This window comes from Denticeps clupeoides, chromosome 13, assembly GCF_900700375.1.
Source record: "Denticeps clupeoides chromosome 13, fDenClu1.1, whole genome shotgun sequence".
Taxonomy (NCBI): Eukaryota; Metazoa; Chordata; class Actinopteri; order Clupeiformes; family Denticipitidae; genus Denticeps; species Denticeps clupeoides.
The window spans coordinates 12,906,441-12,933,644 of record NC_041719.1 but is presented as its reverse complement, the minus strand read 5'-3'; the positions used below and the strand labels follow the sequence as shown (position 1 = coordinate 12,933,644).

Below are 27,204 nucleotides of genomic sequence, written 5' to 3'. Positions count from 1 at the left end.
TGAATGAACACATGTGGAGTTATGTACTTAACAAAAAGTTGAAAAGTTTCTTTTAGCCGCTTTTTGCTCTGGTTCCTGCTTTGCACTCTTGGCATTCTCTCGATGAGCTTCAAGAGGTCGTCACCTGAAATGCTTTTCCAACAGTCTTGAAGGAGTTCCCAGAGGTGTTTAGCACTTGTTGGCCCCTTTGCCTTCACTCTGCAGTCCAGCTCACCCGAAACCATCTCGATTGGGTTCAGGTCCGGTGACTGTGGAGACCAGGTCTCCACTTTTTGTTAAGTACATAACTCCACATGTGTTCATTCATAGTTTTGATGCCTTCAGTGAGAATCTGCGGGTTTGACACTGAAACTACTATTTGTGACATACCTGAGGACCCAAGAGCCAGCAGGTGACCAGCCACCATGCAGCAGAGCATCTGTGAGACAGCCATGATGATGCTGAGGGGACTGAATGACAGACAAATTGTTCTACAGCTTAAATAAGTGACTAGTGTCACTCTCACTCAAGTTTGTGGGGCAGAACGACATCAGCGTCTTTCTTCTTATCTGTCTCCTTTACAAGCCACAGCTTCCTGGACATGAAATCTTATTTCCACAGTTAACACAAAGCACTAGTGTGTAGGGAGGTATCACAACAAAAGAAAATATTGTGTCATTGTTTAAAATAGGCTAAGTGTATTTGAAGGGAAACTGAGACATAAACACAATGATGATAAAAGTGAGTTTGCAATAGGTCTGGTTAGCTGAGGCTATACACCCCAGGTGTGATTGGATGGAGCACATTATCTAGATTCAAGGATTGTGTCTTTGCATTCTGTTTCCACTATGAGTCCCTATGAGTCCCTGCCATCAAATAATTTCATAATGCATGTGTGGTTCATAAGGCTTTGTGAGATAGTGAGACAGCTGAACTCTGCATTTTACTCTGCACATGCAGTAGAGGGAGCAAGATGGTTACAAAATGCAAAAATAAATTACACTGTGCCACCAGCAAGGGGAGCAGCTGGAGTAACAACACAATAATGATTATTGTACTTTTTTAGCAATGTTTAACATTTTGCATTAATGATCACTTGCTTAGTTAGTTATGTGTTTATATAATTTATGTATATAAATTTGACCATGTAGTCCTCAATCTATGCTGCACCCAACAAGTACAACAAGCACCCAAACAATAGTCCTATATTACACTATGTGTTCCATCTTACACTAGTATTTTTTTTCATGCATCTCACTCACTGCAAGTCTCACTAGACTAAACTGTCACTGTACATTTCAAGGCTGATTTTAATGTGTGCAAGGGTCTCAAATAAAGAACCATGGCAGCTATAAATATTAACACTTCCTTTCATAATTCCATGATATGAGGCAGCAGTTCAGTTGTTTGGAGAGTCTGCAGACATCTCCACACAGCACAGATAAGGAACCTGCTGTCTCTATGTAAAAAACAAACCTCTAATGCTGTAATTGGTGGGCCCATTGATGTCGAGCAGCGGCCGATGCTGTGTCTACTGAAATCGGACATCAGACTCAAAGAGAGAGTCGTCTGAAGGACTGATGAATGCCGTCCAAATGCACTAGTGCACTCAACGTCCTCCCTCATCTGTAAGTAACATAGGAAAAGCCCAGGGTGCAGACTCTGGAACAAGGGGGCTCAAACTATTATTTATTTATGCGTTTGATCCACTTGAACCAGCCCACCCAAAACCGTTCTGCTGCTCCTCAACAATCCTATTTTTTTCGCAGTTTCTTTGAAAACAAAGCTATGATAGAATACGTAGATAGTCTTGCTCTTTCATGCTATGACAGTCTCTACATACTGTCCGGGTCCCTGGGGCCAGGTGGACGGGGATTTGGCAACAGCCAGCTCTTTACATGAACCCTGCCTTTTCCACTTACCAAAAGCCAAAGACAACCTTATGATGTTGACTGGGATGGCGTCCAAAGTACGGCCTGCTTCAGTCGGCCAAAACTATCTGGCAGTGGCGGCCACCTGCCACCTCACAGCCCCCGCCACCACCACCACCTCCACCACTACCTCCAGCCAGTCCGTCTTCCAGTGTCTGACTCGCCGCAGGCATCCTGGGAATGCCGATTGGAGATGGAGATCAATAGAACCTTGCAGAATCGCATACCTCTACAGTAGCGTGGATGGGGGCTCATGTTGCGCGAGGCGTGTGTTCCACTCTGAAGGCCTGTCTCGTGCGCTCTAGTCACTTTGGACATGAGACTAATCCAAGCGGTGACGAGATGAGATGCTCTGATAGATCTGATGTCCTTTGCCAAATTATTCAGACAGTTCAGCCAGGCTGCAAGGAGAAGGACATTCTTGCTCTAAAGAAATACCTACAGATTTTAACTCATTATAACTGGCCCAATTGTGATTTGTATGATATGTGTGGTGCTGGGACGGGATAAAAAACAAATCCATTTTAATAAATGTATTACATTTATTTATGACTACAGAGTGATTGTCAAAAAATCAATAATAAAATCATAGGTAAACAAATAGTAACATGACTGGCATTCATGTTGTCCTGGGAGTGACAGTTTCTAATAATAATGTCTTTTACCTGCATTTATTACAGCCAGAAAGTCATGTGAGATTTTGCTACCTGCTGAACTGTACTCAGGAACATGGCTTATTGCCTCATGGAAGCAAAATATTATTATTGCTGAAATCACATTTTTAATTGTGCTTTCTATTGTCTAATTTATTATTTTGCAATCAATTGACTGTAAGTCTGAAAAAAAAACAGATGAAAAGAGACAAAGAGGGAGATTCTGCCCCTTGGCCTATTCACTATAACATCTCAGGCTGTTTTTGTAACAAAACAAGACTAATCCCAAATTTGTGGCATCATGAATGGCGCTGAACAAATGGTAGACAAAGGTGATGGATTAGAAAGCCTGTGAAAGAGTGAAGAGTGGTCCATTGATCTATGGTGGTCCTGAACTCTTCCAAGGACATTCTCTGTGTGGATCCCGCTGAGCAGGAGGCTCAGCGCAGGCCGCCTTTCCAGCGAAGCTCAAATAATATTCCACAAGTCTGCTGCACGCAAAGGGTGAAATTTAAAGGCCTAGCGTCGAACCGTCGACGCAAATGTGACTACTTGTCACATGATGGAATAATTGTCCTTATAAAGCTACAGTGTTTGATTAAAACACATCAGCTGAGACACATGAAGTGTTTTTTTTTTAACCTTCGTACCTACTAGACGGAAGGAGAAGAAGAAGAAGCTCCTGCATGTAATGTTAACACAACACAAAACGAGGCAGAAGATCCCGGTTAATAAATCCAGTCCCACTCGGTGCAGTTCTTTGAAGAATTCCGCCTTGATTTTCCATAACATTTTGGGGTTTGCTGGTGATCAAAGGGCATCACTTTGATCTTTTGCTCTGGTGCTGCCAAGGGATCACTCTTGTCTAGCTGGCGAGCGAACTGACAGGACAGTACAGAAACAATGATAATTACAGGCTCCCATTTTGTTTCGCCGCTTTTTCAGCAGGGTCTGGCATAAATAGACTGCCTCACCTTAAAGCCAAAAAAAAAAAATGACATGGAATTTCGGGACTGTTTGGGGGGGAGCTGAGAGAGATGCGGATCCTTTGATGATCAGAAAGTCCATTCAAGACAACAGGCCGAAAACAGGATTCATTTAAGGTTTTTGTGTTTTAAAAAATTGCAAGCGAACAGAACTGGACTTATGTCAGAACGTGAAGTGTGGGGATTTGCAGGAATGATACACTGTTTTTATGCATTATCTTTTGATCAGGGTTATTAGTATCAGATTGTTTAGAACTACACATTAGTATAATTGAAAGAAAATGAATTAACTTAAATGCCCTTTATTAGAAGAATGGTAAATCTGAGGAGGAATGGAAAGTCACTCTAGGGCACATGCATTTCATCATAAAGACAACATAGATTAATAAAGACATTAATGAGTATGACTGGGAATATTGTGTAGATGCAGCTGTCCATTCATATATTTTATGCTGAATGTTTTATGGTGTTCAGCCTTATTTCCCTGTCAAAATATTTTGATGTAAGAATTGTGCAACACACATTGTGTTGCAATTCCACATTATTTTGGGGAAAAAATCTTTGTATTATTTCATTATCAAGATTTTGAGGGTTTCTATTTCTTCATACACAGCATTGTGACACTCAAAGTGGCTAACAAAAAAGGATTCACAACAAAGTATCATAATTTTTTTTTTACAGAAATTAATCTTTAAGGACAAAAGAAAGACACAAAGGCTCTAGGTTCAATACAGTTCAAATTGTTTAAATATATTAAATGTTCTATTAAAACAGTTTTACAGAAAAATGTTAGTGTGATATTAGAAAAATAAACACAAACCAGGCATTAGATAGCCGCTTTAAAAGTCCACACTGTCCAATCAGATGTACAGAGATCCAAAACCACAAGCTTGGAGTTGGTGTCCAGGAGTGGTCTGTAAAGAGTGACCGCTGAGCTGGTGTTGAGAGATGAAATGTCCAGGCTGGCACAGAGCCCAGCTTGCCCTGGTCAGGGCTGTTCGTTTGTACAGACGTATGGAGCCATGTCCCTCTTAATGGTACGAGAAACTAGAACATGGCGCGTTTAAACAGGCCGTGGCACCCACTTCTTTCATATGTTCAGCAGTTCCAAGATGCTCTAGTCTTCTCAGTCACGATAGCACTGCTTGTCACGCATATCTGACTTTAGTGAAAATCCATTTTTTTATAGTTTATAGGTTTCATCATTGCAATATTGCAATCATCAGTTCCTTTTTTCACCCAAAACTGAATTTAGAAATCATTAGCAGCATTTATTCTGAACCTTGTGCTGACAGGAAGTGTATGCTGGGAGTAGCTGCCCCACTGCAAGCACAGCGTGTCTAATATTTCATACAGATCATACAGACCCAACAAATGTACATAGAACGGGAGGGGTGTAATAATAATAACCACGTGATAATATCAATAATAACAGCCCCCTATTATTACAAGCGGCTTCGTAACGTCCAGCTATGTGGGCATCATGGGAAGGAAGTGTGTGGAAGGGTGTCTCCTGCGTGCTTTGTGCCCCCGCCGCGGTTTCCCCCTGCCATTGAGAGACACGAACATCTGCCTTCCGCCATGTCTCCAGCGCAGGGAGGCGTAGGTGTTGTACCCGTTCTCCTCAATCCTCTCCTTGAATTTGCAGCTGGGATTATATTTCATCTGAGGAAGAGCAAATAGGTATAAGATTAGTGCATGCGCCACAGATGGCTGCCCAAATTCCTCACATTTTATTGCTTTCAGAAAGTGCAGAAGGACAGGTCATGTAAAGACTCAACCCTCCCAAAGACACCCCCACCCCCTTCCACTTCAATACCAATAAATACATTCTGGTATTCCATTTCCTCTTATGGCCACAAATGTACGATTATAAATCTGCTTAATATACACACTGCACTATGACCAATGTACAACCGTCTGCGACCTATATAATCACAGACCATCACGTCTTGTCATTACTCAAATCCACTTCTTATTTTTATGTTTTTCAATGCAGTAAAGACACTTGCGTACTCTTACTGCAATATGCAACAAATCTCTAACTACATGGCCTTTATCTGGGAGAGTAGATGACAGGAGGAAAGATGGTATGGTGACAATGCACTGTGGTTCAAGTTCCACTTTTGATGACTATAAGCCAGCAATCACACAGCCCTCACTGAGATAAGATCGGCTCAAAGGGACTCTCAAATGGCCATTACAGACTAATCTGGAAGTGGACAGAAATAGTCACTTTTTAGATGTCTGAATCATCAAGTGTATTGTTTACACACAGCCTGGGAAAAAAACCATATGCAATCCATCCGGTGACAGATGGCCAGGTTAAGATTTCTGTCAGGGTTATAAATTACTTGGGAAGCATTCTACCATTATACAGCACGGACAGTTCTGCAATGTCTTGCTGTCTTTTGCTTTTCTTTAACTTCATTCTTTCCCATTGCTTCTCATTTTTAAGAATTTATTAGACTCAGTATTAGAACTGATTATGAGACTAAGGCTGGCACTTGAACCTCTGGCATGCTTCTGTAGACATACTGGAAAATATACCTACCGATCCGAACAGGGTTCCTTTTTTTGACATCGCTAAGTACAGCCCGGTGCTGACAGATTTGATGGCAACAACTCCCACACTGACAGATCGTATTTCCATTAGACCTGAAAAAGGAGGAACAAGGTCCCTGTTAGACTACAACTGAAGAGGGGAGTTTCCCCGCCAAAAGACACTCCGTTATTACCGATTAGGAAAACCAGCACCCATGCACGATCCCAGTCTACCTCAAAAGAAAAAAAAGTCAATTCCTGAATTCATTGTGGATGTTAAAGTTCATTTGATGCACTTATTTTTGGGATATTTGCCGTTTTTCTCATTTGCTTTGATGGGGCATCAAGTCTGCATGTGTCACAGGCCTACACAGAAGCACTCTGCAGATGCCTGTGCCATTTGATGACCTTTTATGTATCAGGTATGTGCCACACCTGCTATCTTGTAATGGATTGGATCCACAATCAGCTATATTTTTAAAGACTGTGTTTTGTCAATGTCATTTCTTTTTCCTAAGTGAAGCTGGAAACTGCAAATATTACAGAACAAAACTCCAAATGAAACCTGTTGGAATATAGCAAATATTGTGCCAATGGGCTCCATAGAGGTGGCACATAGAGGTGGCACCTTTTATGATTGTACAAACATATTGTTGATTGAACAGTTGCTTGAAGTCAAGCAGAAGCTTTACTGATTTCATACAGATCTGGATATAAGGAATAGGTGGTTTCTATACCATGGTTAAAATGCAACTTGAATGTCAGAGGGTGTAAAAATTTTTGAATCCTTGCAAGAGATGATTCTGCTCCGCTAAGAAGGTGATGATGAAGACCAAGAGAATCCCTCTTTCTTTAAGCAAGTCATAACCATAGAGAAAAATGTCTAATTTCTTCACTAGAAATTCGAACCCTTGACGTTAAACTGCAGGCCATCATATCACATATGCTTTTGTTAATCATCTTCTGTCTCCAATTTCTTACCACAAGACAGGTGATGACTGACTGTTTGTGGTGGGCTGCTTGTCACAATGCAATTGTGACAAATTTTCTTAATACTGCTGTGAATGATTCATTCATACCAAAGAACAGCCCACATTCACATTAGAGTCACTGATGTGTTGTCCGACACCAAAAACATCAGGTCAACCCTGCTCATTTATTTCTAAATAGTAAATGGATCCTTGGATGGCAGTCAAACTATGATCAGCAGCGAATGGACCACAGCTTGTGACCTTACACCTTTAAAGGGAACATACAAAATAAATTTACCTTATACAGAGGCTGAAGAGAGCAGATTCAAGATGGCATACCAGCCCTCATGAATCCCCTCCCCTGTACCTTCCCAAACTTGACAGTCTGCCCTGATCGTCATCAACCTTGTTTACTGATGGGGGCTGATGGCCACTTCAGCCCACTTGGCCCAAACAAACACCCATAATTCCCCTTGTGTAGTGCCAGGACCTGGCAATCGTCTACAGTAATTGCCAAGAAGACATGCCAAAAATGATTTTGTGGTGACCATGTGAATCCGTACCTGGGGGTCTGAATAGGATGTAATTGAAGATGTGAGGACTTGGCCAATAACCTTCAAATGTACCCGGATGCCCAGTGCTATCTGATCTCTGAGTACATCCCTCCAAGCGCCCACAGAAAATAGTCTGAAGAAGAATTTTTTTCTCCACCGAGTCCCTTTGGACCTTACTAGAAAGAGGAATGGTGCTAACAAATGGTCTGTTGCCCTTGGACGTGGGCTGTAAACACAGTTACACATCAAGGTGCTGAATGAGTTGTTGACCGCGTGCCAGTAGGAAATGAACCAGGAGCCACAGGCGCGAGAGCGGGCCTGAGCCGTGGCTGAGCGCCGCTCATGGGTCAGCGCTTGCGGTGAAAGTGGTGGCGAGCCAGTTTCCAAGGCAGGGTCTTGGGACAAACCCGTTCAATGATGAAAAATAAACGTGCAGGGCAGGTGCAGCCCCTGCAGCACAGCGGTAATCCCCGATACGTCCCACTTTCATTTAATAATGAATACTTTAAAACTCCTTCAAACCCTCCACAATGATATATAATCAGATGATGTTACTGGACATAATAGTAACAAATTCAAAGAAGAAAAAAAGGATGATTGGGCCATTCAGGTTGCAAAACGATCTTTATCAGCCTGTGGTGCCCTGACTGCAAGAGTAACTATGAGTCCCATCATTTCGTTTGAGACGCCTGCAGCTGTAGGGAGAGGGACAGACCTTTCCTGTCTTGGCCAGGTGAGATCATCCCTCTTCAAAGTGAACAAGACGGAGTAAATAAACACCGAGCTCCCTTCCCCACCTTCTGACACGGACGCAATCACGGCCCTACGAGACATGCAGGTACGTCGCAGCTGTGCCTGCATCTCTGCCCTCCATCAGCAGAGCGCACTTTGAAGGCAACATGTGTTTACAAACCTCAGCGATTCATGGCAGAAGCGTGCAAGCAGCTCATCGGCAATTAGACCCCGTCTCGGCGCTTGATTGGGGCTCACGTTGAGTTTACAGGCGTTGAAAACTGCTGGTGCCTGAAAGTGCCGTCGGTGCTTCAGTCATTTCCGCAGCTCTCAGCACTGCCGGTCGCGTTCGGCCATAACACCAATTCCTAATGGAATTCCTAATCATCCTGGAATTATAACGCCCTCCTATAATGAACTGTGCCGTATTGAATACGAATATTCATCCAGGTCTTTCAAAAAAACTAAAGACATGGTCCAGGTTTACTGCATTATAATGCTGCATTTTGTCTTGTGGATTCCATTTTCTAATTTTCACACTGTTAACGTAAAACTTTTTCTCCACTTCTATATTCCTTCTATAAGGTGACTAGTTTGCTTCTTTCTTGTTCTGTTGCATTCTTTCTTTTCTTTTTATTCCCATAAGAAGAGTCCTTGAACACTGAAGTTGGGTTCAGGTATGCATCAGTTTTTCTGAATTCTGCTGATGGTCCCTGAAATAATGAATATTTATTCAATGACAGGATAGGATGCATTTTTTTTATTTTTTATTAGCTCTGGTCTAGCAAACCTGTCTTCATACATACAGCAATGAAAATGCTTTTATTACTCATGTTCAGAAATAGCAAAATGTCTCAAGCTTGTGATGTTTGGGGAAGCATGCACAATGTTGGGATAAACCTGCATTTTTGTAAATCATGCCTATAGTATCAAAGTGCTAGTACATCTCTCTACATCCTCAAATCCTCGAGAAGCCTCACAGTTCAGTTTTGAATGAGTAGGTAGGAATGTTTACGGTATAATGTAGGAAGGTGGGTTTTAAAGGATGTATTTTACACCTTAAAAAACTCAATTTTAGTTGACATTTTCTATCTTTAAAAGAGGCAACATTTTTTTTTTTTTTTTTTTAAAACATTTTTTTTTTTTACCAGAAGGAGCAATGGTGGTGTCATGTTAGGAGCTTTCATTTCTGTTTCCACTGAAATGATGAAAGGAGCTATGCTCTCCTATCTGGCTCCAGGCAAGATCTGCTAACCTTTGACATGTTTTGACCAAAGATGTCAATAAGCCGAGGCAGCAACTACAAGCCAATCCTGCTCTATACATGCTTAGTCAAGTGTGGACTGACCATTTTCTGTCTTTCTATAGGATTTGTAAAAGCACCAAACGAGACCCTTTTTCTTGTCTTTATACTCTTTCTCTCCTCTTTTCTCTCCACTTCCTTGGAAGCCAGCCCATCGTCAGATCATTCATCCTTTTCTGACCTTGAGAAAGGGAAAAAAGGAGAAAAACTAAAAAGGACAGAAATAGAGAAATGAATTCTCATGGGGCTCCTTTTGTCAGAAATATTGTTAAAGGCACAGGGAGGGAGAGCCCGACTTGTGGATGGTGGTAATGGTGGTGGGGGGTCGAACGAGTAGGTGGGAGGCATGAAATGATGTTGCCTACAGCCGCCCTCTGTGTCTCAATGAGCCTTTGTTGCTTACCTGAGAGGAGATGCAGAGAGACAAGGTCTTATTAATGCCTGAACATTTTGTTGGAGGCCAAAAATGGTTCCTCCCACAACAATTAACAGAAGGGGACAAGGGGAGGGCAGAGTGAAAGGCCAAGCAACGATTTTCCACCTCTTTTCCCCCTGCTTCATTCTTCCTTTTTTTCTTTTTCACTCTTTAATTTCTTGGGTTGCCTCCTTCAGCTGCTCTCCATGGCCTGGTGCTCCATCAGGAGAAAGCCTGGGAATCTAGGTACTCCTGCTGCGCCGCTGCTCTTGATTGACATACCTTTTCAATTATTTCACAGTTTGCTTTTCTTTTAAATAGAGAGGGCCCTGTTTTTTTTTCTCTTGCCCTTCTTTTCAAAATAGAGGCTTTTCATGTTGGTTCTTTGCTGCTGGGCCTAATGGCTGTGACCAGCACCTTTGATCTGGTCTGACTCCCTCAAAGCTTTCTTCGGTTTGTGTGTGTGTGTGTGTGTGTGTGTGTGTGTGTGTGTGTGTGTGTGTGTGGCGGGCGACAATGCCTGCATCAGTCATTGCCGCTTTAAACACCTTGACGGATGAGGTGAGAAGAAACTGTTTCAGATTTCACTGGTGGGCCTCCAGATCGGACCTCCAAGTCACACACCAACAAACCTCTAATGAAACGGACACTGATAAGGCTGGAGATGCTGAAACTGCTGGAGAAATGTCACTTATATTGTACATAAACTTTAGTGCAACTTTCTTTCATTCATGCCAAATTCAGGTCTACCGTGTGAAGTAAGCTGAAAACTATTTGTTTATTTGCCCAGTCAACAGTAGCTGGCTGTGAATTTGTGGACAAATGGCCTGGAAATAAAATCATAATTTGCTGAAACAAGGGAGAATCAGCCAATGGACTCCTCTAGGCCTTTTCTAGTTGCCTTTCATCAGAGCGCTCCGGTTGTAGCACCACTCCTGGCCTGATCTTTTGTGTGGAGCTCAGGGGAAAAGTTTGTGTAGAACGGGCCAAAAGAAAGAGGAGTTTAATTTCAAACTGCAGGGCCCAAGACCTGCATTACACAAGTGTTACACAAATGTTACATCAAAGTTACCCACTAGTTTTCTTTGTCAGCCATCTTAAATGGTTTTACGACAGCATCTGCAAAATCTTTTTCAATCAAATTCTATTCATTTATCTACTATATTACCTATGAATTGAGAATATTTCATATATTGCACAGCTACACAGGACATCTGAAAACCATATTACTGGTTGATATTATTCTGCTACTTGACCAAGTTCCAGACCCAAATTTAATACTTTTTCATTGGTTAATACTGCTGCCTGTTTAGAGCTTATGGCCATGTGGTAGAATGCCAACCTTATTTATGACTACGGTCAGTCCCAGACTTTACAGACATCTTTAATGGGCGTGTGGCCCACCAGTGCGAACGGCTCATGTGTCCGGATGTGCATCATTTCTATAAAATGTCTGAAGGTGTGGATGATTCATTCATCCTGCCCACACTCACGTCTATACCAGGCAACCTGCTCTTTATTATCAGTTTCATTTCTGTTCTTTTCCCCCATTGCTTTATTGGAAAATACATTTCTGTATTAAACTCACTCATTCATGAAAAGTCTGTCTGTGTGGAGTACAACTCAAGCCAGGGATGAAAATAATAATATTTCTTTAACAGTTGATTCAGCTTTGACCCTTGACCTAAGCAGAACCTAAAAATACACACACAGGTGCTGGCAAAGGTGTAAATGTTTTTGATAGTTTTATGAAATCCAGCAAAATGTGGGTGCCCCCTTGACCAGTTGTCACAATAAACATCTGTATAGAAGCTATATGTACCCAGCCTAGTTTGGGAGTGGTTTCATCTATGTAGCATTTCACAAAAGAAAAAAAAAAAAGAGTAACAACAGGTAGGAAAAATAAACCCGTGGGTTCAAATGTAGATTGAATTTGAAAAATCAGAAAGCTGTACTTTTAAAGCGATTAACATTTTAGCTTCCAAAAGTCTGATATTTCTTAATATATTTTTCAAATAGTTTAAACACAATTTTCACTACAAGACTGGCCTTGTATCATAGTCTAAAATAAACCTCTAGTCTCATTACAGGGCAGATACTGCTGCATGGCATCATTTGCGCTGACTCAGTCATTATTTGTGAAATTTAAGGTGCACATGCTCATGACCATAGCTGTGAATATTAAATTCAAATTTTGACGTCTGCAGAATGACAGGCTGCTGGCAGAAGGACCTCACAGCAGTCTGACACCGTGACTGTAAATGGTCCGCTGTTCAGGTGAAAGCTGATTCTCATACTCATTCAGGCTGCCCGTATGGGCGACATTCTCTTGCACACAATCCAGAGCTGGTACAGTTTCAAGGCCTGCATTCTGGCCCCTTTACCCTTTATGTGGCACTGAATAAGTGCTCAGGGGATTAGCCAGGTCCTTCAAAGGCCATTAAAGGAAATGACAGGTATCCCATTACCCGCTGCAGTGACAAGCCAGGTGAGGAACGCAGAGGCCAAGCTGGAGAGCAGGGGTCATGTCGGGACAAAAAGAGTCGGCCCACCAGGGCCCCTTATATCAGACTGACTGCATCACTTTGCACAGATGGGTCTCTCATAGAGGAATAATACCCATCTCTGTAGATCGGCAGCAGGCTGAAATTTTGCCTGTTTCACTGGCCATGTTCTACTAACACAAAAAGACAATATTCAGTAATACAGTCTTCTATACAAACTATGTATATTTAATAATAATAACGCTGATATTATTATTGTACTGTTGATTTTATATAATGTTTTTACAATTGGATTATTCTATTTGAAGATACAAATATGATCTCCCCTCTTGCAGCCCTGCCATGTCAAAAGTGTTTCATTACATCAGAACCCTCCACAGACATTTCCACAGTCAAAGGGCTCAAGGTCAGTGGTGAGAAATTACTCCACAGCTTCCTCAAACAAACGCAGACTTCCTTGTTGGCAGCAGAAAATGTGGGAATAGCACCAACATTGTACAGCAGCAACATAATGTGCAGGCAAAGGTCATCACTACTGGATGAATGTTCCTGAACAGATCAGAAACATAAAACATACTCATTGATCATCAAATGGGTGAACCAATGAGGTAAAACATTTTAAGAATACACCCGATAAGAAGTGAAGAGAGCACTGCCGGGGCATTCACTGAATTTTTTGCTTTTATTTCAGTCTTAGTGGTCCCATAATACTGATGTCTGAAGTCTCTTTCAAACATTCAGCCACTTGTAGCCAGGAAGTCATGTTGGTGTTTTTCCAGAAAAAAAATTATTTTATCCACTGTTTCTACAGTGTCTCACATGACGGAAACTAAAAGAACACATTTGTGCTCATTTTCTGATTCAAACACTGAGCAACTGCAATGATTTCCATGTTTGGAGGCCACGACTGTCAGAGGAGTTACTTTTTTAGGGGAGGGGTGGAAAATTCATGAGGGGAGGTAACCTTTCCCCTTATGACGACATTCCAGATCCAACTGTCTAAGCTGCTCTGAGCGGCATGAGGGGAGGTAACCTTTCCCCTTATGACGACATTCCAGATCCAACTGTCTAAGCTGCTCTGAGCGGCAAAGCAGAATGGTCAAAGCATTATGTACACCTATCACCATTACTAGCCACTGCAGGACCATAGACAGGCTGGGGGAACTCGTATTAATGTTAAATAATCTCATAAAGTGACATTTTAATTATAGGGGACCTTTAATATTACATAATTTAATTCAATAGGCTTGGAAACTTCCTTGAAGCTGTGGTTGATTGTGACTGATTGCATTGCACAGGTTCAATTTGAGCAGAAATGTTGATTTACTTGTATATTTATATTATTTACTATGCAAATAATGTTCAACATTTCTGCCAAAATATTACTTGTGCTATGCAATCAGTCACAATCAACCACAGCTTCCAGGAAATTTCCAATCCCCAGAAACATTTCCCCAGGGCCCCAGGGAGGTGAAAAGGGTTAAATAATTGGCGCCCAAGTCCTGTGTCTGAATTTGTGTGGTACTGGAGGCCAGCAACCCTGCCCAATAGGGGCTTTTCTTTAATCATAGTGAGAGGGAGTGTGCCTAAGCAGTGCGTCACATCTGCAACGAGTAAAAAACTATCAAAGGCTACACGGATACTTACAAGTATATTCTCAGAGCACTCTGTGACTCACAGCTTCTGCCGTTTCAGTATCAAAAGGCAAGGACTAAACGTGAGATCCCTCCAGAGTGGCACTGAATTGCATGAAGTTGCATCTGCAGATGGTTTGCTGTGCAGACTCCAGTCTGACTGAAAACAGAGCCAGGGAAAAACAAGGTCTTGTTTACCATTCGCTACCCTCATCATCAGCCGCCTGGTTGGAAAAGCATGCGACGGTAAATCAAATGTTGTCACATCTGTCAGTTTCAATCGTGACCTGGCGGCGTCACGCAGGTCTTGCATTTACAAACCAAATTATTACATGTTCTTGAATAGCATTTGATTAAGTCCTTCACTTCCTCAGTTTCCTCTGCATTCAAAATATCTCTCCCAACAAACAAGTCCTGTGTTGCTATGACATTCATGTCTTGGGCTGGGCAGAGTTTGGGGGTGTGGGGGCAGTGAGGCAGAGAGTTCCAGTCAGCGGCTGTGGCACAGGGCAGTCTGACTGCCCCATGGCTGCCCTGCATTTCCATTATTTAAATGAGACGGGCAGACAGGGAGGTGACAGGGGAAATCAGGTGGCTGTCAGAGCTGTCACTTGCTTCACTGGTGAAGGGCCCTGACCCCTGCGCTCTCCATCGCAGGACAGCAGTGAGGCCACAGGTGTGGACGTGCAAAACCCATCCATTCTCCTGTGGATGCAGTCACCCAGGCTGGTCCAGAGCTGATGTGATGTCATTGTCAAAGCTGAAACCACAACTAGAAACATTAAACTTGCATAAAAGCTCCCCCTGCTATGGGTGGCTGCAGACAGCCTGGACCTGTCCATATGTGTCCTTCATATACATTCTAAAATTTAAATATATCGGAAGTGTCCCTGTAGATGCTCTCTACATCTACACTCTTCCACAAGTTTTTCAAAAGTTTCTGCCCATTCGTTCGGTTTATGAGGTCAGACACTCATGTTGAACAAGAAGCCCTGGCTACAGGCCACAGCCATGCTGTAATAGAAAAGGGCCTTTCCTGATCTATACCTACAAAGATACAAGTATGGGATTGTCCAACATGTCTTATTATTCTGATGTTTGGCATCCTAGGGTATCCCTTCACTGGAAATAAGGAGTCTAGTCCAAATCCTCCTGAAAATAACGCCCCACACTATTATTCCTCCTCCACCAAACTTTGGCACAGTTGGCAGTCAGGCAGGTCAGTCAGCCATCTGCCTGCTAAACAGACAAGCGTGATTCGGCACTTTACACATTTCCTCTGTTCCACAGTCCAGTGCCGGTGTGCGTTACACCACTTCATCTTGGAATTGGCAATGAAATCTCATGAACTGTCCTATTGTAAAGGTGCCATCTTATCACTACCCAATTTGTTTCACACATTTTCGTAAATGGAGACTTCATGACTCCAGTGGGAAAGATTGAAATACTCAGAAATTTGTCCTTATAGTATAGCATTGCAGTCATTCGGTCCCAAATAACAGGAAAGTCATCTAAGAATTGATTTGCCATCATATTTCTTGATGAAAGAAAATAAATCCATAACCAAAGGAGGGAAGATGGTCACTTTACCTCTAGTGAAGATGCTTCCAGACATACCTAACCTCATTTATAGCAGATTGTTGCTCAACACAAAAAAGCAAAGTGTGAGTGAATTAACTTGATATCAGTTAGCTGAAGGACAGGTTAACAAAATGTCACAGTCTATCATCTTTACTAATGACTTGTTTCTTACACATATGCTGGGAGGGTGTCCATGATTCACATTTTACATTTACAGCATTTATCAGACGCCCTTATCCAGAGCGACTTACAATCAGTAGTTACAGGGACAGTCCCCCCCTGGAGCAACTCAGGGTTAAGTGTCTTGCTCAGGGACACAATGGTAGTAAGTGGGGTTTGAACCTGGGTCTTCTGGTTCATAGGCGAGTGTGCTACCCACTAGGCTACTACCACCCACATGATTCACATGATTCAAGAAAGGAGTTATTTACTTGTAAAAAGACATGGAATCTCACAGTGTCCAGAATCATTCAAAGGTTATTTAGATTGTTTTGTTTGTTCACTTTATGAGATGATAAAAAGATAATTGTTTTAGGACCATTATGTGGGCCTTTGATTGGTTCCCTTCTTGGCAAAAGACATGCAAGGTACAAAGAACAATATAAATCTAACATTAACTTTTAAGAAAATGGGGTGACCATTTTACAATCTGTGTATAATCACAGTTGGCTACACCATAACAGTTTCAGACATCATGCTGTTTTTTTGCTGCAACATATGTCTGCTCCCAGCTGTCCAAAGTTCTAATTTCTTTCTAATAACATTTCTTATATCTTACATTCCATGAAACAAAGTTTTTTCCTGTTCAACACTGTTTTTGCTAGCAAGAACTGAATCCACAGATGTGGGCCACACCTACAAGTAAAAGATTTACCACAGCATGGCCCAACACTGTATTTCCTTATTCCCTACCCCCAAAACAGTTAAGGCCATGGTACATTTGTGAGAGATCATACACTCCCCCAGCACGAAGCCTTGCAATGTTTATCACACACTGTAGCTGTTCAGTGGCTTCTGATATGTGCGATCATGGTATTATGTTAGTATTTCTTATATATCACTTATACATCAAACATATATTGCTTGTACTGGAACTGATGCGGAATTTTGCAGAAATGTAAAACTTTTGCATTGACAGGGCGTTGAACTGGATGCACACTGGACTGTAGAGACAGAATGTAAAATCACATTGTATGATTTTTAAAGTATTTATTTGTATATTTGTAAACAAGCAAGAATTTCAGTTACTTCTTTACCTGTATTGATAGAAGACGCCTATCCACACCTTCAAAGAGTGAGACTCCAACCTGCATCAGGTATATTAGTATTTCTTATATATCAGTATATAGTGATAGTATATAGTATACAGTACATATAGTTTATATATATAACTAAGGTCTAAAAGAAGTATCATTTTGGCAACAAAATGACAATCACTTCACTTTCACTTTGACCATGGCCAAGACCAGAGCTGTGTAAAAACATATTATATTATATATATATACTCACTATATTTTAATAGTGAGTAATGTGCCGTTTAAGTCGGGTCAGGTTGAATTTACGGTAACGATTGGTCAGCAAACACGAAAATTGAGTCGCTGCTTGTAAATTTATTTCGGTGATTGATAAAAGTGTTTTGCATGAATTGATTCCTTGAATCTGGCCGAATTGAGGTTTGCAACAATGCATTGATTAAATCGATAAAAATCGATTGTACAGTGTACATGATGTACGATCACCAATTCACCCTCCCTGTTTAAAATTTGTCACCCATCATGAGCTTGGTCATCACTGCACACGTGCGACCACTGAACTGTTCAAGTTCAAGTAGCACATGGAATCTCGGCTTGTTTGGCTGTGACAGACACAAGCAAACCTTTTTAATGTGGTCTTGCCTACTTATCATGACCAGAACAATGGGGAGGAAAGTTATCTATAGTGGAAATTCAAATACATTTTTGTGGCCTCCTCTAAAGTTTCGCTATATGCAACGCTGCTTCTTTTTTGGATTTTTCTGAGCACCAAATGGCCAAAGCAGCATGTTTCGCTTTGGTTCGTGTGGAAACATTATACGCAAGGGCTGCTTTTCTGCAAAGGGGACAAGACAACTGATCCGCATTAAGGAAAGGATGACTGGGTTGATTTGGGTAAAAAAAAACTCCTTCCATCAGTGAGAGTGTTGAAGGTGAAACGTGGCTGAATCTTCAGCATGACAATGATCCCAAACACACCGCCCGGGCAATGAAGGGGTGTCTACGTAACAATCATTACAAGGTTCTGGAGTGGCCTGGCCAGTCTCCAGACCTCAATCCAATAGATATATTGCCAAGTGACAGCCCCAAAATATCACAGCTCTTGAGAAGATCTGCATGGAAGAATGGGTGAAAAATACCCATTACAGCGTGTGCAAACCTGGAGAATCAATCATTGCCAAACAAGGCTACATTGCAGTTACTTTGAGCAAATACTTATTTCATGCACCATTATACAAATAAATTCTTTAAAAATCATACAATGTGATTTCCTGGATTGTGCAAGTTCACCTTGCGGGGTGTGTGTTATGGCTGCAACAATGCATCGATTAAATCGATAAAAATTGATCACTAAAAAGTCGGCAACGAATTTCACAATCAATTCTCAAGCACTGAGCGGAGGTGAGGAAAGATACGCCCGGTCCACAGCATGGTCTGTTTTAGCCCACGGAACACCTGGTCATGTTGAACACGTGCACAGACCACTGCTTGCATGCAGCAAAAAAAGCATAAAACCATGCATTAAAATACGGGCAAATTGTATCTTTCCTCCACCTCCGCTTGAGAGAGGTTTGCGACACAACAAATTGATTGTGAAATTCGTTGCCGACTTTGAATAAAGGGTTGAACAAATGGTATTTTCATTGTCTAAAAAAATGAGTTGTGTACAGCCCATTGTCTGTAGTTGAAGACTGCCAGGGTCTTTCAGTGAACATTGCTGGCCTTTTTTGTGTTGCTTGTATTTGCATTTATCTGCATGTGATAGGAGTGTAGTTTAGGTTTATTTCAAATTAAAAAATACCTATATGCAGATTGCATTTTGTGCTATATTTTCAAAAACTGCTTCTCTATCAATTTATTCACGGCTCAGTCTTAAATACATGCCTGATTAACCATGTCAATAAAAATTGCTTCTCAAATTGTCGTGCTAATGGTTCTTTAATTCTGTATTTCACCTTTGCCCTGATAGACGCTCATTCGTTGCACTACCCCGTCCCAAGATGGCTAATCTATTGAACCATTCACTCCTGTAGACGGCCATATTCAACACGACATCTAGTGTATATATCTATGGCCGTAACCCAGCTTGCTTATGGCGGAGGTCACGTGTTTCAGACTACTGTGCTTTGATTCATTTCTGAAATACGCTGTAGAAATATTTGCTTGGTTTATAATTTCTAAGAGTTTTGTAATTGTGTCACTTGAGAGCCCTATTATAACCGTGCCTGTTTTATGACCATTCTATGTTATGATAAGCACCAGCTCTGGATACTTTTGAAAGAATTTTTTTTTAATAAAGCTGTGATTGTCCAGGACCCATGAGCTTGTTAGCTAATGCTAGCTGCTAAATATTTTTATAGCCCAGAATTTACCCAAAATGGCCCAAATTGCTAATAGCAATGATTTCTTTACATTTAAGTTGAATGCCAAGCAGACAATTTGGGTACTGAAGAGAAAGCAGTACAAAATGTAGCCGGTGGAAAGCTGGCCTTAGGTCCTGATGATATTTCCTTTGGCAGATGCTGCTTAGCATATGGTGTAGCATAAGTTATGTTAGCTGTGTTTTTTTTCAATCCCAGTTGAACTAATTAATACATACTTTTAAGCCTTTTGCAAAATGTCATAATAACATAAACAGTTCTAATGGCTTCCCATTCCCATTGTGAAACAAAGTTCTTGGCTACTCCAAAAACTGCTGCCACCTTGATCAGTGGAGTTGGCATGCCAAAATCCCACTTTTGCGAGCACTGGATGAGAAAATGACATCTGAAAGTCATATTCATATTAACTGTATATAAATACTTAGATTGTAATGTTCAAAATGTGTAATGATTTGCATTATGTCTTTATCTCCTATTTTTGTAAGTACATGTGGTCCCCACAAACATGCATGTTCACACACACGTAAATACACACAGATGAACCCAGATGAACCCTGTTAAAATGTGAGAAGCATCCAGGCTGGACCACGGCTCTCCGCTGCTAATTGCTACACTTTTCCCCATTCATGATATCAAACTCTGCTGTTACAAGACTAATTAGGGCTCCAGTGCCACACTTTTCCAACGTTTCCCAGGATGTGTTTGCCGTATTTTACACCCCCCCCCCCTTCCTTTCTTCAGTGCAAATGAACAGCTGGCAAGAGATTGATTTTCAGTATTTTTTAACTAAAGAATTGGGACCTCTGTCCCGTTTCATGAGGATAAAAGGCTTGCTGCTCATGGGATTCTTCCCTCCATTGGCACTAAATGCTGCATGAAGCCCCCAAGGTCTGCTAAGTCTTGCAGAGGTTCTAATGAGCAACAAAAGAATGACCCGTCTGCCCTCTCTTTTTGGTTTCATTATGTCCAGAAAGCAGAGAGTGGCTCATCCTAACTAGAAAATGCATCTAAGCCCCTCATAAATAATTAATAGGAGACAAGTCACAGTAATTTTTTAACATAGATAGACACTGTTAAGTAGTTATTATTTCTTTAGTCACAGGATCTTGTTATTTAATTTCTTGTATATACAGTGGGTACAGAAAGTTTTCAGACAACCTTAAATTTTTCACTCTTTGTTATATTGCAGCCATTTGCTTTTTTTTTTCTTTTTTCCTCATTAGTGTACACACAGCACCCCATACTGACAGAAAAACAGAATTGTTGACATTTTTGCAGATTTATTAACAAAGAAAAACTGAAATATCAAATGGTCCTAAGTATTCAGACCCTTTGCTGTGACACTCATATATTTTACTCAGGTGCTGTCCATGTCTTCTGACCATTCTTGAGATGGTTCTACACCTTCATTTGAGTCCAGCTGTGTTTGATTTGACTGACTGGACTTGATCAGGAAAGCCACACCCCTGTCTATATAAGACCTTACAGCTCACAGTGCACATCAGAGCAAATGAGAATCATGCAGTCTGTTTATGCCCGAAGAGCTCAGAAACAGAATTATGGCAAGGCACAGATCTGGCCATGGTTAAAAAAAAACTTAAGTGGTCTCCATAATCCTTGAATGGAAGACATTTGGGATGACCAGAAACCTTCTTGAGCTGGTAGTCCAGCCAAAATGAGCTATCGGAGGAGACGAGCGTTGGTGAGAGAGGTAAAGAAGAACCGAAATATCACTGTGGCTGAGCTCCAGAGATGGAGATTGGAGAAAGTTGGAGAAAGTCAAGCATCACTGCAACCCTCCATAAGTCAGGGCTTTATGGCAGAGTGTCACACCGGAAGCCTCTCCTCAGTGCAAGACACATGAAAGCCCGCATGGAGGGCTTTTGAAGGACTCCAAAATAGTGAGAAATAAGCTCTATGTTGGTCTGATGAGACCAAGATTGAACTTTTTGACCTTAATTCTAAGTGATATGTGTGGAGAAAACCAGGCACTGCTCATCACCTGTCCAATACAGTCCCAACAGTGAAGCATGGTGGTAGCAGCATCATGCTGTGGGGGTGTTTTGCAGCTGCAGGGACAGAACAACTGGTTGCATCGAGGGAAAGATGAACACAGCCAAGTACAGGGATATTCTGGACTAAAACCTTCTCCAGAGTACTCAGGACCTCAGACTGAGCCAAGGGTTTGTCTACCAACAAGACAATGACCCTTTTAGCACACAGCTAAAAAATGAAGGAGGGGTTTCACAACAACTCTGTGACTGTTCTTGAATGGCCCAGCCAGGGCCCGACTTAAACCCAATTGAGCATCTCTGGAGAGACCTAAAAAAAACCTGTGCACCAGCATTTACCATCCAACCATTGGAGAGGATCTGCAAGGAGGAATGGCAGAGGATCTCACAAATCCAGGTGTGAAAACATTGCATCATTCCCAAAAAGACTCATGGCTGTATTAGATCAAAAGGGCTCTTCTACTAAATACTTTGACAATAAATCTGCATAAATGTCACAAATTCTGTATTTTCTGTCCATACAGGGTGCTGTGTGTACTTTAATGAGAGAAAAAATTAATTTAAATAATTTTTGCAAATGGCTGCAATATAACAAAAAGTGAAAATACAAAAATACTTTCTGTACCCACATTATATACATGTGTGTGTGTGTCCATATATAGGTCCTAGTTCTTTAGTGGGAAATTATAAAAATCACTGTCTTGCCAGATAGATATAATGAGCTGAAAATTGTAGTCTCTGATATTACACAGTTGAAGGTTGTGAGTTAATTACACTTGTTCTGCATCTTATCGAATTCAGAGTTGTATAAACCTGGTCCTGGATGCACAGGCCTGCCTTTGTCAAAAAAAAAAGGTATTAAATAATTTCCACAATATTTTTAGTGGGGTGGATGATTTTCTTCCCATGGGTCTGCTCCAAGTTAAACACTCCCATGAATCACTGCTAAGAAAAGCAGCAGGATCTGAGACGAGATGTCGAAATGTGAGGGGAAAACTTGGTAAACATGACACAACTCACTGCAAATACAGCTGAAATTAAGAGAGGGGGAAAAAGGGGCCTGGCACATTGCAAAGTGGCAATATTTTAATGCAAGTGACTTCTCTGATTATGCTTGTCGCATGACCTTATTTCCTTTAGGTTGAATGCGGTGTCATTGCCTGGACCCAAGTCAACTGTTTGATGTGCTCAGCCACACACACCCAGTCTTCAACAGTGTGTCCATTTAAAGCCAAATGCTAAAGGACTCATAATTTGGCAGGCCTGCTGGCAACATTTCTTGAGGGACACGAAAAATGTGAAGGAAAACAACCTTGGCCGAGCTTAATCATTGAATATGTATTTTTCAACCAAACTGGAGCGGGCCAAGGGACACCAGGCATCATGTTATGATTCCCCTTTCCAACAATTCATCTGCTTATTTGAGCTTCAGCAGCAGCTGCTGTCTTCGTTAAGCATTCTAAATAGCTAGGGTGTGACCTTTGACCTGCAACAGGATGTGTTGTCAGTTTCATTTTTGGTCAGTACACATTTGTTCCTTTGGGCAGGAGGAAAACTGAACCGCAGGTTCAATTTCTAATATTGCTGCTGTGGCACAGCACATATCACTGGTTTCTGTTTTGCACAAGAAAATTTGTTTATCTGTCTCTGCCGACAAGTATGGCGCTTTATCTACTCAGTCGAATTTGAATATCACAGACTTCAGAGATCCATGTGCGGTTTTCTACTGAGGCCGAAGGATTCAGGAATCAGATCCTGTAAAATCGATCACACAGATAAAGAGCAAAGTTGCCTAATTACGACCTATCCAAACAGGCATAAATGATTTCTCAAGCTATCCTCTGCTCCTCACTTTTTGATTCAAAGCCTCAGCCTCTTCCCTCAGCTGTTCCAGACACCGGTCCACCGGGATTGATACAAAATTTTCCAGCGGCCTCATTTAGCAGAAGGTCCGTTGACTAATTCCGACTGTTTTTGCACCTGAGAGCTCGGGAGCTGGGGCTGGAAAAAATGAGTGGGGTGGGGACTGAGTGTAACAAGGCGGTTTGGGCAAGGACGCAGTGCTGACAGACAGCGAGGGCTACAGAGAGGACAAGGTGGACATCACCTAGCGCCAAGTGTGCTCGTCCAGCATGTTCACCTGATTACAGTACACCATTTAGGAATACTGAAGGACCGGACAGCGGCCCTGGTGTCCATCACGTGGATTAACAAAGACTATTATTGTCAGCATTATCCACCCACAACATGGTGCAAAATGAATTGCACCACGCAGACGGTAATGTAGAAGGTGCGCATTTTAAAGCATCAGCAAGGTCCTGCTTGTAGACGGCATTTCGAGGGCTTTCTGATACATGCCCAGTCTGAGCAGGGGGGTGGGATTGTTATTTCAAGCACAGGAAATGAGTGGAAGGAGGTTTACACGTTTAAGTGGACTGCATCTCGGGACTGCACTTTTTCATCGGGGCCATGCTGACAAATTTGTGACAGATGTCCTGACAAGGTCGTGGAAAAAAATATGTAGCGGGACAGGCTTGAATGCAAAATTTCTGAATATTAGTTTTTTTTCACCCACACACACACACATAGTACAGTTTTGATACAGAGCAGCTATATGTGGCAAAATGCCATGTAACACAATGCAATACTATGGAATTACATTGTTCGTACACGCGCACATTTTAAGTTAGTATTAGGGTATATAGTAATTACATGGTGTGTGATGATTAAGTGATACTTTCTGTATATTCTTGCATAACCTGTTGTGCAAATATCAAACAGTCAACAGGCTCTGTTGCACCGGCACGCAACAGCAATTCACCCTCATTTCATGATAAGGGTGCAAACATAAAAACACAAGGGAACTCCTCTGTGTCATCCACCCGTAACAATGCGGTCAGTTCATGACCATGGCATCCAGTCTGACCTGGTTTATCCTATTAAAGATGCCATTCGTCATTGAACTTCTCTAGTCAACCCTAAAATCAAATCACTCTATGATCACTCCTGCATTAGACAACAGATCATCGTTTTTGCCATTTTGCTGGATGCAGCAATGATAAGCAGATCTGGGAGGTTTATCCCATGGCTTTGTGCACCTGCTACTTCTTTTTTTGTCATGAACTTTACATATGGATCACATTTGTGGTCCACTATTTTTTTTTTCCTATTTGTGTTTGTAAAATCAAACACCCTGTATAATGTAAAAGCCTAGTAAAATAAACTGCATATAATCAGGGTAAAACATGGTCCTCCTGCCAGAAGCCACATAGGTTTATTGTGAATGACGCTGTTTTGCATACATAATTTTAACACAAATGTTTGCCCTGGTTCCCGTTGCTACCGCAAATGGAGGATTTTCGCCTCAGTTTTGACAACTTAATCCCCCCTGAAACCGAAGCTTTTTTTTCCCCCCTAAACCCAGCTGGCACAGCCAACTGATGCATAATGTCTTTCCTCAAGTCAGATATTTTTGTAAACACGGTCCAGGGTTTCCCATGAGGCAGCTTCACGCCCACACTGCGTATTCTGCAGCTTACCCAGCATCGTCATGTTCACTGAAGATTTGACAAATAAACTCGAGAGAGAGAGAGAGAGACAGGAGGAGTGACGTTGAGACGATAAAAGCCATAAAAGATAAGAGGACACCTAGGACAGTAAAAGGAAGACACGGTTTCACAACATCCACACACCTTCCATGCCCCATTGCAGGGCGTGAACCGCGCCTGCTACTTACTGTCAGCGTAATTTTTGCGACGGGTGCCGTCCACCTTGCCCGTCTTGTCGATGCAGAGGAAGAACTTGTTGGCGGAGTAGAGTCGGCGGAGTCGGACATCGCCCTCTAGGTGATTGTAGCTGCGCGTGTGCCTCTCTAAGGTCCATGAGCAGTTGTTGCCCCTCGCCAGTACCTGCAGAGGGTCACGCGCTATCCCTGGCGGGCAACTGCCGCAAGCTGTTCCGGCCACCAGGAGCAGGGTGAAGCACGCCAGGCAGAGGGAGACGGGGTTAGGGAGAGGAGGCACCCCCGTGTGGGCAGTGCCAATGGCAAGGTCAAGACGGCGACCGGCGGCGGATAGCATCCATTTGCACATGGTGGGTCAGACTCCCAAAGTGCCCTTTGCACAAGCATCAGGCATTCTGGTGTCTATGGCCTGGGAAAAAAGGGTTAAGAACTCAGAGACTCTTGAACGGAACACCATCCAGGATCTGAGCCCACGAGGCTTCCAGCATGCGACATCCGAGGTCAGGGTGGCTTCTCTCTGGGACGTTCAGCACTCTCTCCTTCCCCCGTCCCTCAGGTGCCAGATCTGCTCTTCAGAGAAAGTCATTAGGGTTTTGTAACTCCACGTCCAGAGTGTCAGCTCTTCCCCAGCTGCAGGAGCAGTGTCCCCTCTGATCTCCTCACCCTGCACAGGACCAGGTGAAAGTGTCCCTCAGAGAAGTGGTGGCAGTGGCTGAGCTAGATGAGGACACCGGTGTGTTGTGTATAAGTGAATGAGTGAATGAGTGCATGTGAGTGTGTGCCTATGTGGGGTGTGTGTGGGTGTGTGTGTGTGTGTGTGTGTGTGAGAGAGACAGAGAAAGGGAAAATGGGGTAGGGAGTCAGAGAGAGGGAGAGAGAGAGAGAGAGAGAGAGAGAGAGAGACGGTAATGAGAGCGCGTCTGTGTCAAGACTGCAGTAAAGCAGTAAATGTGCAGTCGGGTTTTCCAGGTCTGCTGGGGTGGCTCAAGTTTGTCCTGCATTTTATCCTGCTCAGGATTTGCATCTGGAAGGCTGAGAACAGATGGGCGGGGCCAGAGACATACAGAAAATGTTCAACTAGAGCTTCACTGGGTATTCAAAGGGATTTCCCTTTAGCACATTTATGACAAAAAAGATCTTTGTTGTTTTTGACACCCTCTAAATAAATCTTAAGTGACTGAGAGCCTTTCCCCCAATTTATAAATCAAATATTAATATTTACAACATGTTTTGGTGTTTTTTCTAATCGAGTGAACTGGCTGACATACTTTTAAGGATCTGTAAGAACTGTCAGAGCACGTGTCTTAAAGTGACAATGCACTTTTGGAAACACTTTTTAAAAAAAAAAAAGACCTCAGTTTTTGGCAACGAGTGTTGCTCATGGTCCACAGGGTGGTGGAAATGGAGGGCGTTTGTGCGTCTCTCAAAGGGGACGACAGTCTCTTCACACTCCTTTGCTTGTTAACAGCCCTCAGGGACGGGCCCCTTCCCTCTCTCCTCGTAAAAAAGCACCCAGGGACACCAACCTGAGTCGAGGCTTCCACCAACGCCCCCATCCTCCGGCTCTTCCTGTCTACCTGCATGCACCAGTCGGAAGCTTCGGGTTCCTGCTGCAACTCATCAAACTGCCGCTCCCCCTACATCTGCTTCAGCCAATAAAAATCACAGTCTTTCATCCCCAATTTAAAATGTACACAGCGTCCCTCCACCTCTCCTCTCATTCACACACATATAAACAGAAAATAAAATGTCTGCACGTTTGGTACAGAGAGTGCATGTTTGTTAGAGTTGCATAAAACCGTTTCATTTATCTAAACTTTATCTCGGGAAGGAAGAGTTTTCAGAGGCTGACTGCATCATTCTTTAAGGCTGCACCAGGTCCCTCTATCATAGTCCCTAGAAAAATTGATATATTAGACTTCAGGCACAGCTGGCTTAACTTTCAGCTGCCAGGTGATGTGTGAAGGGAATTAGAAATATCCAATTAAACATTTAATTGGACGAAGATGAAATGGTGGCCCTAACGTTC

The 27,204-nt window shown here is 42.3% G+C and overlaps 1 protein-coding gene across 1 annotated transcript; it reads right to left on the bottom strand.

Annotated features, from left to right (window-relative positions):
• Positions 1 to 4,271: 4,271 nt before the first annotated feature.
• fgf22 (fibroblast growth factor 22) lies at positions 4,272 to 25,524 on the bottom strand. Its single transcript, XM_029000928.1, has 3 exons — positions 25,170 to 25,524; positions 6,104 to 6,207; positions 4,272 to 5,214 (listed from the first exon to the last, which is right to left on the bottom strand). The coding sequence occupies exons 1-3, from the start codon at positions 25,522 to 25,524 to the stop codon at positions 5,020 to 5,022; spliced, it is 654 nt and encodes a 217-aa protein (XP_028856761.1). The 3' UTR covers positions 4,272 to 5,019.
• Between the last annotated feature and the right edge of the window lie 1,680 nt (positions 25,525 to 27,204).

What these genes read in the sequence shown, in the direction of transcription:
- fgf22 (XM_029000928.1), bottom strand. Translation starts at nt 25,524, where the DNA reads ATGTGCAAATGGATGCTATCCGCCGCCGGTCGCCGTCTTGACCTTGCC. An exon ending in TCGCAAAAATTACGCTGACA is followed by an intron (nt 6,208 to 25,169) that starts GTAAGTAGCAGG and finishes CTCCTTTTTCAG; the next exon opens with GTCTAATGGAAATACGATCT. An exon ending in AAGGAACCCTGTTCGGATCG is followed by an intron (nt 5,215 to 6,103) that starts GTAGGTATATTT and finishes GCTCTTCCTCAG; the next exon opens with ATGAAATATAATCCCAGCTG.